The sequence below is a fragment of the Alosa alosa genome, chromosome 18, assembly GCF_017589495.1.
Source record: "Alosa alosa isolate M-15738 ecotype Scorff River chromosome 18, AALO_Geno_1.1, whole genome shotgun sequence".
Taxonomy (NCBI): Eukaryota; Metazoa; Chordata; class Actinopteri; order Clupeiformes; family Clupeidae; genus Alosa; species Alosa alosa.
In genome coordinates, this window is record NC_063206.1 from 26,198,773 (window position 1) to 26,215,559 (window position 16,787).

General features: G+C 39.4%; 1 protein-coding gene and 1 long non-coding RNA gene across 3 annotated transcripts in view; one reads left to right on the plus strand and one right to left on the minus strand.

The window, feature by feature from the left end:
- The first annotated feature begins 1,570 nt into the window (after nucleotides 1-1,570).
- Nucleotides 1,571-16,787, plus strand: part of si:dkey-103j14.5 (isoaspartyl peptidase/L-asparaginase) — a 28,182-nt gene continuing 12,965 nt past the window's right edge. The window contains exons 1-3 of one of the 2 annotated variants that reach the window (XM_048269896.1): nucleotides 1,571-1,653; nucleotides 6,867-7,070; nucleotides 9,558-9,700. In XM_048269896.1, coding sequence (XP_048125853.1) covers nucleotides 6,884-7,070; nucleotides 9,558-9,700 — 330 coding nt within the window. In that variant the 5' untranslated portion in view covers nucleotides 1,571-1,653; nucleotides 6,867-6,883. The remainder of the gene's footprint in view (nucleotides 1,654-6,866; nucleotides 7,071-9,557; nucleotides 9,701-16,787) is intronic. The other variant, XM_048269895.1, reaches the window with a different exon arrangement.
- Nucleotides 7,805-9,621, minus strand: LOC125311641. The gene is made up of 3 exons (XR_007196498.1): nucleotides 9,536-9,621; nucleotides 9,292-9,440; nucleotides 7,805-7,943 (listed from the first exon to the last, which is right to left on the minus strand). It is a non-coding gene; the product is annotated as an uncharacterized LOC125311641 (long non-coding RNA).

Genomic DNA, 16,787 nt, shown 5'->3' on the forward strand with positions numbered 1-16,787 from the left:
TGTCAGTTATTTGCACTACTGGGTAAAACGGCATTTTGTTTTAGACTACTGGTATTTAATTTGTGCATTGACAATAAAGCTGAATGTCATATGAACTAGATAATTAAACTTATGAATATATAGAAGAAGAAACATTCACAAAAATCCATGACATGACCTCTCTTCTTGATAGCTGTTGAAAACTGCATGGAACTGACAGGGATTGTTTTGTTTAATAATAAATAAATAAATACATTATGCTGCTACCTTCTGCTTTTCCCAAATACAATGTGTACCTTTCATCACTCCAGTTGCAATGGATGGACTGTGATGAACTGCCCTACTTGTGATTGTTTAGAGATTTTAAAGGTTTTATAACAATGCTACACATTTTTTTGGCAAGTGCTACAAATCTATTCACCTTTGCAGCGCCAGTTGGCAACTTTGTGTGCGGAATGTGTGCAAACACACATTCCAAACAAGCATACACAAAAGTTTCAAGAGTGGGGGATGGAGTAGAAGATGGAGACAAATAAAACATTAATATGATTTATTTTCGCGGAATGGATGTACAGGACTGAGCGGCGGTCATATTTTGTACCGCTATGCGGTACATCTAGTTTGAACAAGGTTCACATTCAAGCTTGGCCCTGCAAACTCCCTCGAGATAACGTCACATTGTGGCGGATAATTAACTGTGTAAATAAAACTGATTTGAAGTGAATTGAATGAGAAAGTGGAAAGAATGTCAGTTTTGGTTTTCTATAGGCTACAGTGTCCATCAGACACCTAGCCTGGAAAATCCAGACCCATCTAGAAAGATTAAGGGTCTGGCCACGAACAATGTAGGCCTAATGGCCCAACTCGAGGGGCGGCAACAAGCATGCATTTAAAAAATCTCACTGCACGCAATTGGATAACACTAGACCATGTTTCCTCTGAATGATTTCGGATGAAAGTAACGTGCATCATTGTGCTCTCCCGAGAACTCTGGATTTTCAGGGTATCAGACACCTGCCTTACAGAAAACCAGAGTTCATCATGGGGGTTTTACACCAAGCAGGACTAGCCAGGTAACAACATGAAACAGTCTCTAAAATGTGTTAATAACTAACAATAATAAATGAATCAAAACATGACTAATTGACCCCCTACAAATCCTCTGTGTTAGCCTACACCATTCATATCCGACTTATTAAAAAATAAAATCTTTAATCATATTTTCCTTGAGAGGTGCAAACTTGTGTGCATTTTCAAAAACAGGCCTAAGAAATGTAGCTAGCATAGCCTATTTGAATCATTACTGTAAATAACATATGGCTGAACCTGCAATTTACTGCAAGCAAAGTATGTTTTTATAATAAGTTCATAATTTACTCCCCAACACACACCAGCTAAATTCTCTCGTTTTGCCAAGGGCAGGCTACGGTCATACTACAATGAAATGTGTTCAAATCGGCCACATCATATTTAGCAACCTTGTCAAAAGGTCTGGGTACCACTGTAAACTATTTTTGGTGACAATGGGAGTTGCATCATGTCACGTAGAAGGCATATAGGCCAAGGCACGTTTCTAGTTCCAGTGGCTGACGTAAGATTGTGTTTCTTAGTACAGCATAGTCGAGCTGACACTGTCTCATAAGAACTTGGTGTAACACGATTAAAAAGTGTACGGTAAGTGACCCATTGTCTTCACTTTATTCACGGCTGCAGTTCTCAACCTTAAATATGCTGCATTTGAGTTGCCTACGAGATATTTGTCTTCGCTGCACAAGCTTAGCCTACTGACATTTTAGGTGTCGTAGGCTCTGGTTGTCGTAACCTAACTTAACTCATGTGGAAGACACGAATGGGATGCATCCGCGGAAACGGCACGTTCAACATGTCTAAACTTAATAGACATCTTTATTTTTTTAGTTTAATTAGAAGACCACGCGTAGACTACTTCTTCACTTAATTAAGGAAATTCAGTTTTGAAGCATACCTTCCTCTTAGTTTGAGAGTTGCCATTCAAGATGTGCTGATAGCTGCCGGTCTGTCTGATGATGTTAGGCAGCCTTATTTTAATATTTCATCTGATCTGGGGCTGGAATAAGTGATTCCCAAACTGAAAAATGGTTAGATTTTTTTTTTAATTTGTATTTTAGTTCGAAATGTTTTTTTCCCCCCAAATGCGTTCTCCCAGTTTCTTTGCCTTCTACTAACATTTCCTTGATCGCGTTTATTGCACCAGGCTATTCTTAACTATTAGGCTACATCTTAAAGGCGCCGTCAGTGTTTTTTGCTGTGAAAACTGAAATGCTTTTAGACCCACAATTTTGACAAATATGGGTCATTCTATTCTAATTTTCAAAGTACTGTTTTTAAAATCTTGAAGCACCTATTTGGATGAAGTAGATTCTTACCTCTCAAAAAAACATGCGGTGCCATCTCAGGCTATCTTATTTATTTATTTATTTATTTATTTACTTTAACAAATAGTCAATGGAGGTATGTGTGCTATGTCAACCCTGTTACCAAAAAAAATCATATATTATTATAAGATAATATGAGTGCTCTTGTAACTATTCGTGAATATTATACAAATAATTATGTGTTACATAAATAATTCTGGTGTTGAACACATGAATTATTCGATTTTAGGATTGACAGTAACAGAGTTGACAGTAACAGAGTTGATGAAATATTGTTATTGACAACCATTACTAGCCATGTGGTGGACACCATGACACCACATGGTGTGCATTCAAGAGAGGTTAAAATGCTGTTAAATATTTACATTTATTTTTTTTAATCAAATAATTTTTAATGCATGATTTTGTGGTAACAGGGTTGACCAAACTAGCTTGTCCCCTACTGTCAGACAGAGCAAAACCGTAATAAAAGACATTAAAAGAGAACAACACTTTTCTGGTGTTTTCACCATAGAGTGGCGAAGTCCCGCCCCTTCCGTTTGCCTCCATGGGACCTATCCTAAAATTGAACGGCAGTCTATGGCGAAAAAGAAATTATTTTCTGGTCCCGGTTGACTTGTGCCTTGAATTACCCATATGATGTTTGTCAATTTAAAAAAAATTTTTTTTAAAAATGTAAAGATTTTTCATGTAAAGACATTTGCAGTTTGTTTCGTAACTATTGAATTACAACATTGTGAAAGATCGTAATTCCAATGATTACAAACCCATCAGTCGCGCTAGTGACGTTAGCTCATTCACAGCCACACTAGATTGTACAAGCATACCAGCAACAGGTCTTAATTGGGCTTTCCTTGCCGAAGAAAATACCATGAGTCAGAGGATTAAACACATCAGGTAAGTTGTATTAGTCCATAGACTGTACATTACATACTGTTAAGTGACATAGCAGGCAGCAAGATGCAACCATTAACTAGCATAACAGCTCTTATCGTTTCATTACGTTGGTGACGTACATCGTTCGAGACGAGAGATGTAGTCCACTGAGTGGATTCGCACAAAACCAACATAACTTTTGAAGTCTATCAAACAACAGTACTTTCTTGACGTGAAAAATTATCTTTTAAATTCACACACATCATATGTGAAATTCGTGGCACAATTCAAACTGGACCAAAAAATAATTGTTATCTCTCCATTAACTCATTCCCGTTCATAATTTTTTGAAAGATAGGTCCCATGGACCGGATGTAGAAGGGGCGGGACTTCACCACTCTATTAACTTCCTGGAAGGCAGGGGATATCACTTCCTGAAAATGATGTAACTTTTGGCACAGTTCATTTTCTCCAAGTGGGGTTTTATCCAAAAGTAACAGGGTTGACGACAACATGGGGACATATGTAAAATGTTGATTTTTTCATAATTTTAAAAACATTCCAAATAAAATTGTTTAATGATCCATGAACAAACACTTGAGGCTTTTTGTACATGTATTTATTTTTATGATAATTTGACTTTTTTTATCCTAAATAGCCAGTGATACTAGACAAGTCATACCGAGGGACAAGCAATTTTTACAGCTTTTGCAATATTCCTAATACGAAAAGTGCTTAAAATCCTTTAAAAAAAATGATGAATTCTTAAAAAGTAAATAATTTATTTTTACCATTATTATATTTACTAAAATATAAAATAATTATCAAAAAAATATTGTCAATTCAGCTTTGCAAGACACTTTTGTTTGAGGGACATAAAATGGCACGTTTTCGTAGAATGACCCATATCTCAATGACACTAGCTGGCATTTGTTCCACTGTTTATTTGCATTGTTTGAGGTGTTTTCATATAGTCTATTTGATTTCAGAGTGCACATACAGATAAGCTACCTAAATAAGGCTGAAGCTGGCAAAGTGTGTAAAACGCAAATATTATGTGAGACTGTTTATTTACTGTTCCTCACCGTCAGAGTGACATAAATCAATGAAAGACACCTGCAATCAGACAGCTGCCAAGATCTAGCCACTTCATGAAAAAATAAAATCAAAGGCAACTTCCAGGTTAAGACATGATAAGGCAGGCATGAAAATGTGCATAGACTTTATTTGATAACTTGAAGTAGAGCTTTACACTAGTCTGAGTTCACAACAGTTGTAACAAGTTATTTTCCTTTTAAATTGGCCTGGAGGACACCGTTTTATGGATGCCCGTTCCGCCACTTGGAAAACAAATTGATAGATAAGTCATAATTATGAGATACAAAGTGCAGAAGACATTTAGCTTAAAGCTGCAGTTGGCAAGATTTTTTTGATCATATTCACAGAAACCGACACTATGCTCCGACAGAACAACATAAATCAGCCGGTTTTAGAAAAAAAATCCGCACTTCTACGTCCACCTAGAGCCTGTTATTTGTTTTGCAAAAATCCACAGCTCCTGGTTCTTCTGGTCCAATCAGAGCAGGGCTGTGTGAGATCTGACTGTCAATCACAGTCTGGTGCGCACTGAGGAGCACAAACTCGATGAAAGGGTGCTCGGTGGTAGTGAGGGAGGGGCATGAGAGTTGTAAACATTCAGAATTTTGGCTAAGTCCCCTGAATCTGTCAGACGTGTCAACTGCAGCTTTAAAGATTTATAAATACTGAGAGTCTGAGATAAAGTTTTGTCTTTTTCGTTAGTAGTTTATTAATCTCTGCAGAGAGGTCACATATGCATCTGTGCACCAAAAAGACAATCAGTTGTTTCTCACACACACATTTATACCCATCAAAGCAAAAACAACACAAGGTTGAAGAAGTCCATCTTTGTAATTTTCTCCTCACATTACTAAAATTATGAGATATAAAATCATAATTATGAGATACTAAATCAAAATTATGAGATACTAAGTCATAATTATGAGATAAAGTCAAAATTATGAGATTTAAAGTGAGAATGCGAATACTGGTTTGGTCTCCTGTTTTTACGCCTCTTAGATGACTTGGCTTACTTTTAGAGCCTACAGGCCTGTGTTTGAATAAGGCACACAGCTCACCCATGATATGGAATTGGTTCTGAAGTTATTAAGTGTACAATTCAATCAAATGGAACAGATGTCAATTTTGTGCTGTCTGTGGACTCAGATCATATTGGTAACACTGAGTGGCGTTGATCAATGAGGAGTTTGATATCAAAACCTTTTTATTGTCATTTACTCTATGCAGTGGATGTGTGGCATGGGGCCTTATCTTGGCAATCTAAAAAGCATGGTCACTGGCGAATAGTTTAAATAGAGTTGTACATTTAGGGGTTTGTCCAGTCCACATTCGGGGTGGTTTTGTTATCAAATGTCGGGCGCTTGGCGCAAAAAGACGGTTCATATGTTTCTTAATGAATCATGGGTGTGTTTTGGGCGTAACATCCTTTAAACCAATTAAAATTACATCTGTCATTCCCTTTAACAGCAAGTAGCGCAACTTCAAACTTTAACTTCAGACCGTATGGAACAGGTATTCCACTAAACCATGTTTAACTAAAACCTGTTTGTGACTAGCAGAGTATATGCTACACGCATCTGCACTCATCTATTGTTTGAACTCATAGGCAAAGTGAAACTAACTTCACCGTGGTGTCATAGTCAACGACCTGTTGTGTACCTGACGAAGACCTGAGTGGTCGAAACGTTGTACTATTAAACTGGGAAGAGAAATCTTTTCTTTTTCCTTCATATTGGCTAGTACTTTTTGAATTTTGTATAGGTGTGCACGTACATTCCTACACTCTAAACACTGAGAGACGGTGCATAATTTGAGTGCTGGAGCCACGTTTAAAATTCTCTGTGTAGGAACAGCCGTGGGCAGAAGGAAAGTAAGTACTAGCTAGCACCACAGCCAGCTGGTCCATGATTGTATTGTAATATTTTGGAGTCGTATGGATGATTTTTACAGCTTAGCTCCAGTACAAATGTAGGCTGGTGAGTGTGCGTTCAGATCAAGGAAAGCCTAGTGAAGACTTGTAGGAGGGGGAGACTTGTGTGTGTGTGTGTATATTTTCCTGTCTTGTTCCTTTCACCTTGATGGAGCAGTAGAGAATATCACATCAACCTGTCAACACACCTCTTGTAAACAGAGCCTTTCATCCTGGCAGTGGAGATGAGCAGAGGAGGCTGCCCACTGTGTACTGTATGTGTGTGTGTGTGTGTGTGTGTGTGTGTGTGTGTGTGTGTGTGTGTGTGTGTGTGTGTGTGTGTGTGTGTGTGTGTGTGTGTGTGTGTGTGTGTGTGTGTGTGTGTGTGTTGTGTGTGTGTGTGTGTGTGTGTGTGTGTTACTTTATGTGTGTTGTGTGTGTGTTTGTATTTTGTTTGTTTGTGTTATATTTGCATTCCCAGATTTAATTTACTGAGGGCTTACTGGTCTTTGAAGAATTGAAGTCTTCATTTGCCAGAGTGTCTTTTGTTTACTTCTCTTTCCTTTCTGTTGTTGTTGTTGTCTGTGAAGGACCAGAATACTTGGAAATGAAGCCAGTCATTGTAGTGCACGGTGGCGCCTGGGCTATTCCAGATGAGCTGTCCAAAGGAAGCGTGGATGGGGTGAAGAGCGCAGCTAGGGCTGGCTTTGTGCTCCTGCAGACGGGGGCCTCGGCCCTGGACGCAGTGGAGACAGCAGTGAGGGCTTTAGAGGATAACCCAGTGTTTGATGCAGGTGAGAGTTACGTGAGAGTGCACACCTGTGCACACACACATACACATACACACACACACACACACACACACACACACACACACACACACACACACCTGCATAATAATATAACCATGGTCCTAGTGAATATTGTAAAGGCCGATTAAGTGCCAGTTGGTTGTTTCTATTGGAGACCTGTTATGAATAATTAACTATAATGGACTTGAACAGGAAGAAGAGTGTTATCAGTGTCTGGATACACAATAAGGGGACCCTAGCCTCTTTTCACTTTGTTGGTGGGGTTGTAGTAAATAATTAACAACACAGCATAGTGAGAAACACTGCTGATGTTTGTCAGAGTAGCATGACCTTGAATGGGTTATAGAGTACCAGTTCAGAAAAAAGGTGTTATTTCTTAAAACAGTGATTTGAGACAGTGATCTCTTTTGCTGTTTTTTTTTTCCACACGATTACAACAAAACTGTCCCCAGTCAAGCAGACAGGCATTGACAGAAGGTTTGAAAAAAAGTACATTTAGCTTAAAAGTGGTAAACCACTGCAGTGCTTGTATGTCAAGTATAACCACAATTGGAATGTCTCAAGCTCCATCCAAATGCTGAAACTAGCTGTGAAATATAAACATTGACAGAATCATGTAGTCAAATCTTGCTGTTTAATGAAAGTGACAGTACAGTCATTTTATTGTTAAAAAAGACAATAAAAAAAAGTCTTCATACTAATAGCAGTACATTCAAAAACTGGCAGGTTTTCCTTGACAGCGTGTTTTGTCTGGGAAAGGACTGTATCTTATTTGACACCCTTGACACTCTGCTTTAACGATCGGGCCCAAATAGAGGTGAGAGGTCTCCAGGTAATCATCAGATTGCATCAAAGCTGCAAGGACAAAACAAGACACTTCATTAGCCGGAGTCGACTGTCAAGCTCCATCTCATTTGTGATGGCCAACTGCCACAATAGTTGAAACAGCATATCCTCTTTAATGTTGAGGGGTGGAATCAGCACTTCATCAAGGGGGGCAAAGTGGTGATGGTGGAGGTGTGTGTGTGTGTGTGTGGGGCTAGCTAGGGGCTGAGACTGATCAATATGCAACTAATGCAATTCTGTTTAGGGACAAAGTAAGAGGTAGGAGTGGAGTTTCGATGACTTTGGAGCCACTGCGTGATTGTGAATATCGGTGTGGTTTTAAAAGTGTATTGGTGTAATGTCAAAATGTATTGTTTGTGTCAATTTATGATTCAAAATAATAGAATAATAAAGTGGCATGAATAATAATAATAATAATTATAATTATAATAATGTTATTAAAATGGGATGGAGTCCATGGTGTTCATAAGAGTTGGCATGTCCATGTTGAGGAGTCTAATGGCCTGAGGGAAATAGCTTTTCCTTAGTCTCTCAGTTTTGGCCTTCAAACTGCAGAAGCTCTTGCCTGACTTCAACAAACTGAACAGACAGTTACTGGGATGGGTGGAGTCCTTTACGATTTTAGTTTAGTTTAGTTTTTAGTTTAGATTAATTTTCCACCTTCAAGTCTCTTCTCAAACCTCCACCACCGCCATCAGCTACTTCACTGTCAGCAGACGACTTTGAAACATTTTTCACTGAAATAGTTGTAATAGTAAAATAAGTGTTCAATTTGTTGAACCTATAAGGAGGGCTTTGCCTTGTGTTAGCATGACAGCATCATTGGACTCTTTCTCTCCTCTTGATGTGGAGGCAGTCTCTCAATGCTTCATCCAACAACTTGCCCTTTGGATCCTGTCCCGTCCACTCTTCTACAGTCTATCGCACCTGCTGTTCTACCGGCAGTCACACATGTGTTTAATGCTTCACTCATTAAACACATTCGTTCTCTTGGAATTATAGGGTTCTATCTACGTTCTGAGATACTGAGCTTCAAAGTTTTAGAATTCCATAGAGTTATACTAAGCGGAATAAATCTCTTAAGATATAATGTCCAAAAATGCATACAACTACAAGAATCACATCACCTCACCTTCTTAAGGTGTCACAGAATAAGAATATGTCAATAACTCAATTTTGACAAAAATGTAAGATAGAACCTTATAATTCTAAAAGGACGATATTGAACACAGTATGGTTTACACAAGGATATCCAAGGTCCCAGAATGTATCAGTATTTTCCTGGCCTGCCTGGAGTGCCTCAAAGGAGATGTTGGCAAGGTATAGGGTTGACATTGCAGGTATTCATTTTTGCTACCTGGTTGCACAAAGTGAAGTCTGGAAAAAGTAGTTCAAGTCCTGGGTCGATGACCCTCTGTTTGAATAAGGAAAGAGGTCTGGATGTCTGATGTTTCGGGATCTTTCTATTTCTGAAGGAGACATCATCCTTTGATGGAGCTGGCATAACTAGAGGGAGAGAGAGACAGAGAGGTTAAGGGCAGTGTGAGGTTGTGGAACAAAATAGCCCGAGAATGAATGGATGACGTGTGAACATCTGTTACCTGAATGCAATGTCTTCACCAGGTCACGGAGCCGTGCAGAATACAGCGGGAGAGGTGGAGCTGGACGCCATAATAATGGACGGAAGCACCCTGGCCTCTGGCGCCGTGTCCTCTGTGAGAAACATCGCCAACCCCGTCACGCTGGCCCGCGCCGTGATGGAACAGGTCTCTTCTTCTCTTAACCGCCGTGAACACTGTCGTATTGATTCAGTGCTTCATTGGTATTACAGTATTTTATTTAACATATTCTTCTTGGTGTTAAAAGCACACACAGTGCATAGGCCTACATATTGTATTGTGTACACACACACACACACACACACACACAAGGCCCTTTCACACTGGCAAAATCGCCACGATTTTATGTACCAGAATCGCGGAACGACTGTCCCTTTCACATAGACCGAGGCGGAACGGCGGGACAAAGTGTCTCGCCAAATTTACTACCAAGCCCCCTAGACATTTTGCAGAGTTTTTTCGTTCCGCCACCAGTGTGAATGGGTCAAGGCGGAAAGGGGAATCTGGGCGGGCATTTCAATGCTATGTCCAGCCCACCACAGGACATTGCAAATAAATCTAACTGATCAAAAGCAGCAATCGCAGAGACAGCACATTATGTCAATCTATAAATTCACAAAGTCTCCAGTCATTCAATTTCTGCTAGTTGACTGTAGCTTGGAATGCAATATGTTGCCATAATAGGCTATCTTAAAGGAATTATCCGGAGTAAAATGCACTTTAGATCAATTTACGGATGATTGGGAGTACATACGTTGAGTTGACATCAAAATCATGTCATTCGGATGTGTTTTGATAAAGTTCGAGTTTACCGTTTTTAGTCAAAACTCGTTAGCCTGTTAGTGACCAGGGCATGTCATTTCGCCGCTACAAAACACTATTTTTATACCTCTTCTACAGTTCCAAACAACATTAAACTTACGTGGTAGTGAGTAGAGGGTCCCTAAAGCCAAACTGAAGTATCCCGAGGTCTTTATGTGGTCGGATAGAGAGTCCAGAATGAATTTCATCAAGCCAGTACCTTTCCGGAAATGTTGCTGCTGCAGCTAGCATCTTTGGGCGAAAGTCTATACGACCACATAAAGACCTCGGGATACTTCAAAAATAGCGTTTTGTAGCGGCTAAATGACATGCCCTGGTCACTAACAGGCTAACGAGTTTTGACTAAAAACGGTAAAATCGAACTTTCTCAAAACACATCCGAATGACATGATTTTGATGTCAACTCAACGTATGTACTCCCAATCATCCATAAATTGATCTAAAGTGCATTTTACTCCGGATAATTCCTTTAAAATCCAGCGATAAAACAAAGCATGAACTCATGAGCGTCTGTCTGCCCTATATGTATATCCTCTGATTGTAATGCTTATCTAGGCGATATTTGTAACATTTATTTTGTATTTGGCCTGTTATAAAATCATGTAGACTTAATGAACAATTGAAACACATTAGGAACCAAAGTTGGAGACATGCATAAAGACATTGCTGCAAATTTAAAACCGGATTATATGGTTAACTGTGCAGGGGAATGCTTTACACCTTTATGTTCGGTAAGGTCTGATGTTTATTCTGATATATGGTTTGTCATGTGTTGAGGGAAAGTTCGCGAAGTATTCCACCAAGATGAATGGGTAGGGAGACGGCGCAAAAAAATATGATTAAATTAAAGTTACTATTCTCGCGTTTACCACAACAACTAACCACTAACATCGTTTAAAGGCTGAGGAAAAAGCTCTTTCGTGTGATACATGTGATGTCTGTGATAAATAGGCTACTTCGCAAGTAGGCCTAGTTGAGCAAATTTGGGTGGGACAGAAATACCTTTACAGAGCAGCAGTTCTGGCCATATCGGCTCTGGCTCACATTACTGCTTTAAATGCATTATCGCTTCACTACCCAACACGCGAACAAGAAAGAAAAGAAAAAAAGAAACCAATGTGCTTATGTCGCGATTTCCGATAGGCCCAGGCCTAGAGAAAAGACAGCTATGGTAACCTAACAATTAGGATTTGCTTTGCCTACACTGCTGTTTGGTTGTCCCAAACTTTGAGACGATCCATACTCGCATTAACTGAATCTTATCAACCCGAACTGCGATGTTGAGTGATAGGATGTAATGCCTAATAATCTCACTGCCTTCGGCATAACTGCTAACAGTGCGCCTAGGCCTACTGTTAAACACCTGAAAAATATTAAGCTGCTGTTTTCTTTTCATGATGAGCACTAGGCCTACGCTTAAATGATTTATGACTGAATGAAACGTTGCGTTTGAATGAAACTGCTTCACATCGTGTGACAAAGTTTACACTAATCATCATCTTCTAATGTATCCTTATGTTGAGATGTCCATTCTCTTTGCCCTAGGCTATCATTTGTGCGCGAAGCATGTTTCAATTAAGACAGTACACAAGCTATGTTTATTGTTGTAATATTGAACGATTTCATTAATAAATTGTACGCACAGTACATTGTACGGCCAAGGCAAGGGGCAACTCTTCTCTTCAATTTCCCTTCCAAATTACGTTTTATTGTCTGAAGACATCTATCGCAAGAATTTAACATCAACAGCAACAGCAAAGCAAATGCAAGCTAACCAAAGTGCAGTCGGTTCTCCCGCCATGGTTTTTGAAATCACACACCTGCTGTATCTAAAGGCCCATGTACATAAGGCCTACGACTATCACTCTACACGCCCCCTGTTGCGTCACAATTTAATTTACTAGCTGATCCTGGCTCCCCAAAATGCTGCATCATGTGAACAGATCAGCAGGCCGGCAAATTTTTACCTCGCTTTCAGACACAAAAAGACGGCAAAAAGACGTCCCCTCTTCCCGCAAATTTAGCGTGATCTCTGTGTGAAAAGGCCTACAGTCTCATAATCACATTGTTTAACATTTAACATTTTAACATTTCATGCATTCTTAAACAGCACACATTGGAAGATAACCATACAGTAAGTTCCATTTAGGCCAGAGGGTAATACTACATTATTAATACATTATTATGTAGTTTCCCTCTAGTTTTAAGTGTGCAACTATAAACCTACCACAGTGTTGATTAAGGTAGGCCCTATATTAAGGAGTATTAAGGTAGCTTTTAAAGTGCAGTATATTAAAAAATGAATTAAATTTCAGACATTTCATAAAGTTATGTTAGGCCCAGAATGTGTACTGTACATTATGTTTTACCCTGAGGTATGATACTTTTAGCAAATGATGTAGAAACACCTTTTCAATTCAGTCACACTTACCGTAGTTGGAGCTGTACTTCCTCTTGTCTCTCATAAAGAGTGTATGATGACTTAGCTCTGTATTAATAGATAGCCTTCCCTCTCACCAGTGCAGCCTCTCTTGGGTAATGAATTTCCTGAGAGTTGCTAGCAATACAGACAGACATTCTGTGGTCTCAGAACAGACATTAGCAAGTTACGCCGTCACTTTTTATTGCTGACAAGAAGAGATGATGCCATGGATTCCGATGAGACTGACGTAGTACCTGACAAAGGCTGAGTTGTTTCATAGGACGTGTGCTGGCAATGTTGCAGAACTGTCATAACAAGATGCCTGTAATGTTTATGAGCAAAGGAAAGTATTCCTTGGTACCCAATAACAGCTAGTGGTTAAAACAGCTCTATGAATTGATGTGCTGTAGCTCTGTTCCCAGTCCCCATTGAGATGAAAAGTACTCCATTCATAAACACTTTATCTACATTTTATGAGTTAAACTGGATGAAAAGTTATCTGGCTGTAATGTTTGAATTACATTGGATTACTTAATAACTCTAAACTTTAAAAAGACATTTCCTGACATTTGTTTGTTTCATCCACTATAGACAGGCAGGCTATTAAGTTGGCCACAGTGAAAAACAGCATGGTCTTCCTGTAGTAGGCTACTCTGCAAAAGCATTGTGCACCAGCATAATCAGTCAGTTGCCTGCTGTGATTTCTACAACTTTGTCTTTTTTTCTGGGCCTATTATAGAAGATAAGAGAGCCCCTATAGTCTTTGCTGCCATAAATAACCATAAAGACTGGGCTTAGCATGGCTGACAATATTTCATTTGTTTACATTTTATCATGTTATTGTTGACTTCTTAGCTGCCTATTATAGAGGGTGGAGAAACTGGAGTTTTGATGGAATTTTGAACATGCATCTGAACTGTCGGTCATTTCTAACTAATTTAGTTAGAGTCCTTATTAAAGGCATTTAAATGATCCGGTAGCGTTATGTTTGTTGAGGTTAGTGTTAATTTTTTTCTTTGTATTCAATTGAATTGTTTGTCACAGTTGTAGGTGAGATTAATAAGAGTTCAGGGAAATTTAATTCCCAGTGCGTTTGCTTTTTTAACATCTCATGCATTTTTAAACAGCACACATGGGGAAATAACCATGAATTCCAAGTTATCAGCATAAGTTCTGTTTGTGGATTGATAGTGTGCATTGGTGGTGTTTGATCATTTTCCATAACATTCAGTGGCAAAATTGCTTTTGCATGAGTACACAATACACATACACAAAAGTGTAGTAGGCCTTCCAATTTTCACTGCTAAAGCTGACAGTGATTGCTTTCTGGCATAATGGCTTTACAATTTTATCCAGTTTATTCAGATGTCAGCAACATCCCTGCCATTTCCCGTTTGTTTATACATGTCATGCAGTACAGTGTAAACATCTTAAATGTACATTTTCAAAGCTACACACACACTGAATTTAACTGGTCATAGGGGATATTAATATTAATATTTCATACTGTACACAATGACAAAAAGGCCAAATGTCCGAAAATTGATTACCTTGAGCACCTGTCTTGACTGCCCCAAAAGACCTTGGGTCTTTCTTCAGACTGGCAGATCTGTGTAACAGCTTGGTATTAAAAATTCATTAGGCTAAGATCAATGCAGCCACCCAGCCCCACTGATCTCATGCTCCTCTGTATGTTTGACAGAGAAAAATGACATGATTAACCACTTTAATATTTAAAGCTCTGCAAAGTTGCTGCAGTGATGTACATTTTTCATCTGCTATTGCCTGAAACAGTATATTGACAAACAGGAAAGGCTTATTTTAAGACAAAGGAAGTGAGAGAAATAGAGAGAGAGAGAGAGAGAGAGAGAGAGAGAGAGAGAGAAATAATCAGAGATAACAAGAAAATTGCCTTTTCATTCTGATGATATGATTGGTGCCGCATGTGGCAGAAATGGAATAATCATTGTTTTGTTTGTTGTTGTTTTTTTTTTTGGGGGGGGCAGTATTTTTTACTGACTCATATTTGTAAGAGGCTTGGGAAGTTTGGATGCATAACATATCACGGTCATCTAGTTGTTGTAGTGACGCCACATGCCATGAGGCTGTAAATGATAATCAGTTTCAGGCCAGGATAACCAGGCCTGGACCTCAGTGTTCCATATTGATTACATATTGGTTACATATTGATAACTGACCACAATCTGGAGTTGACACCCTTGCTCAGGTTAACCATCACCTGACTGCCTGACACATACCGGTAAACAAAAAGACAATAATTTTACTGTAATTCACTGGCCTGCCTAGCCTGACGAGCCAGACACACATCAAGATGTAGGGTCTGGGGACTTACCATTCACAGAGCTCAGTCCGAGGGGCGGGATAATCGGTTGTCTTTCAAATTCCCTCTGCACGCAATAGGATAGCGCTACAACTCATGAGTCTCATCACCGTCTACCGACTCTATACACGACGTGATTGGCCTTATCGAAGTTTAATTTTTCCAGCTTGCAAGCCAATGGAGTGTTGCTACTGTAGACTACATTTTACAATTGTAACAAATTACATTTGCATCTAGATTTCTAGGCTATGGCCTTCCTGCTTGTGTAGTAAAATCGTTACAACTGATTCATAATGCTGCAGCACGCCTGGTCTTCAATCAGCCAAAGAGGACACATGTAACTCCTCTCCTAGTTACTCTCCATTGGCTCCCTATAGTGGCCAGAATAACATTAAAATCTCTCACCTTGGCCTATAGGACACTTACTGGATCTGCTTCCTGTTATTTCAATTCTATGATCCAGCTTTACCTCCCCAACCGCCCACTGCGGTCTTCTGATGAGTGTCTGTTGTGTCGACCAGCCATAAACTAGCTAGGTCACTCTTTTCCTCTGTGGTTCCTCGTTGGTGGAATGAGTTGTCAAGTGCTATACGTTCTTGTGATAGTATTCGGTCTTTCAAGAGGGGTCTAAAAGATATATCTGTTTAGCATACACTTCATTAATTAAGTGGTTCTTATGAGTTATGGTTTGGAATTTGGATTATGGTATGGAATTTGTTTATTTTCATTAGGCTTTATCATTGATATTGCATTGACATTATTGTTTATTATCGCTGTTTTCCTTAATGTAGTCTTACCAACATTTTAAAACTGTTCACTGTTCATTTTTAAGTCGCTTTGGACAAAAGCGTCTGCTAAATCATATAACCCTAACCATGGTACATGTTAAGTGAACACTGTAGCTTGACCCCAAAAACATTCTCTAGCCCTGCCCATTGCTGTGACCACAGTTATGTCCACACATGCGTTATTGCAGAATGGTCTTTATCATAGCCATAAAGGCTGTTTATGCAACACACTTTCTTTAAAGGACCCTTGACAGAGATTCCTTGTGCAGGTTCTTGTCCTGTTTTTTTTTATCAGTTTATCAGCTGCAATTACCCTTGACAAAAGTCAACTTGTGCAACATAGATCAAGTGGTCTTTGTGTAGTGTACTCTTTATTTTGAGTATGTATAATTTATTGTCATGTAGGGCCTATTAGTGATCCTGACCTGGATGAAAGTTTGTCTCGTCTCTGTCCCGTTTGGTCGATATATTTGACCGCTTGAATGGCCTAAACCTGTCTGCCAGGCTGCAAAACTCATATTTTGTTCCTTGCAGACAGAGTGGACGCCTTCACACAAAAACTTGACCTATGGCATGGCCGCATCAGTCGAGGCAAAGTCTAGCATCAGTTTAGCAAAGTCCTTTTAGGCAAGTCCTTCCACTCGGCCGCCATATTGCAACACTTTTCTGGGCATTTATTGGGCATCTATTTTATTTTGGCAGAAATGCGCGTGCGCAAGGCTTCACAACACCAACCTTGCTCCAGCGGCGAGATCACAACACATGATTGGCACAATGTCTTCACAACACACTACATGATTGGCTCAATGTATTCACATGTCGACGTTTTGCCGCAGAAGGGGTGGGATATGTGTAGACAAC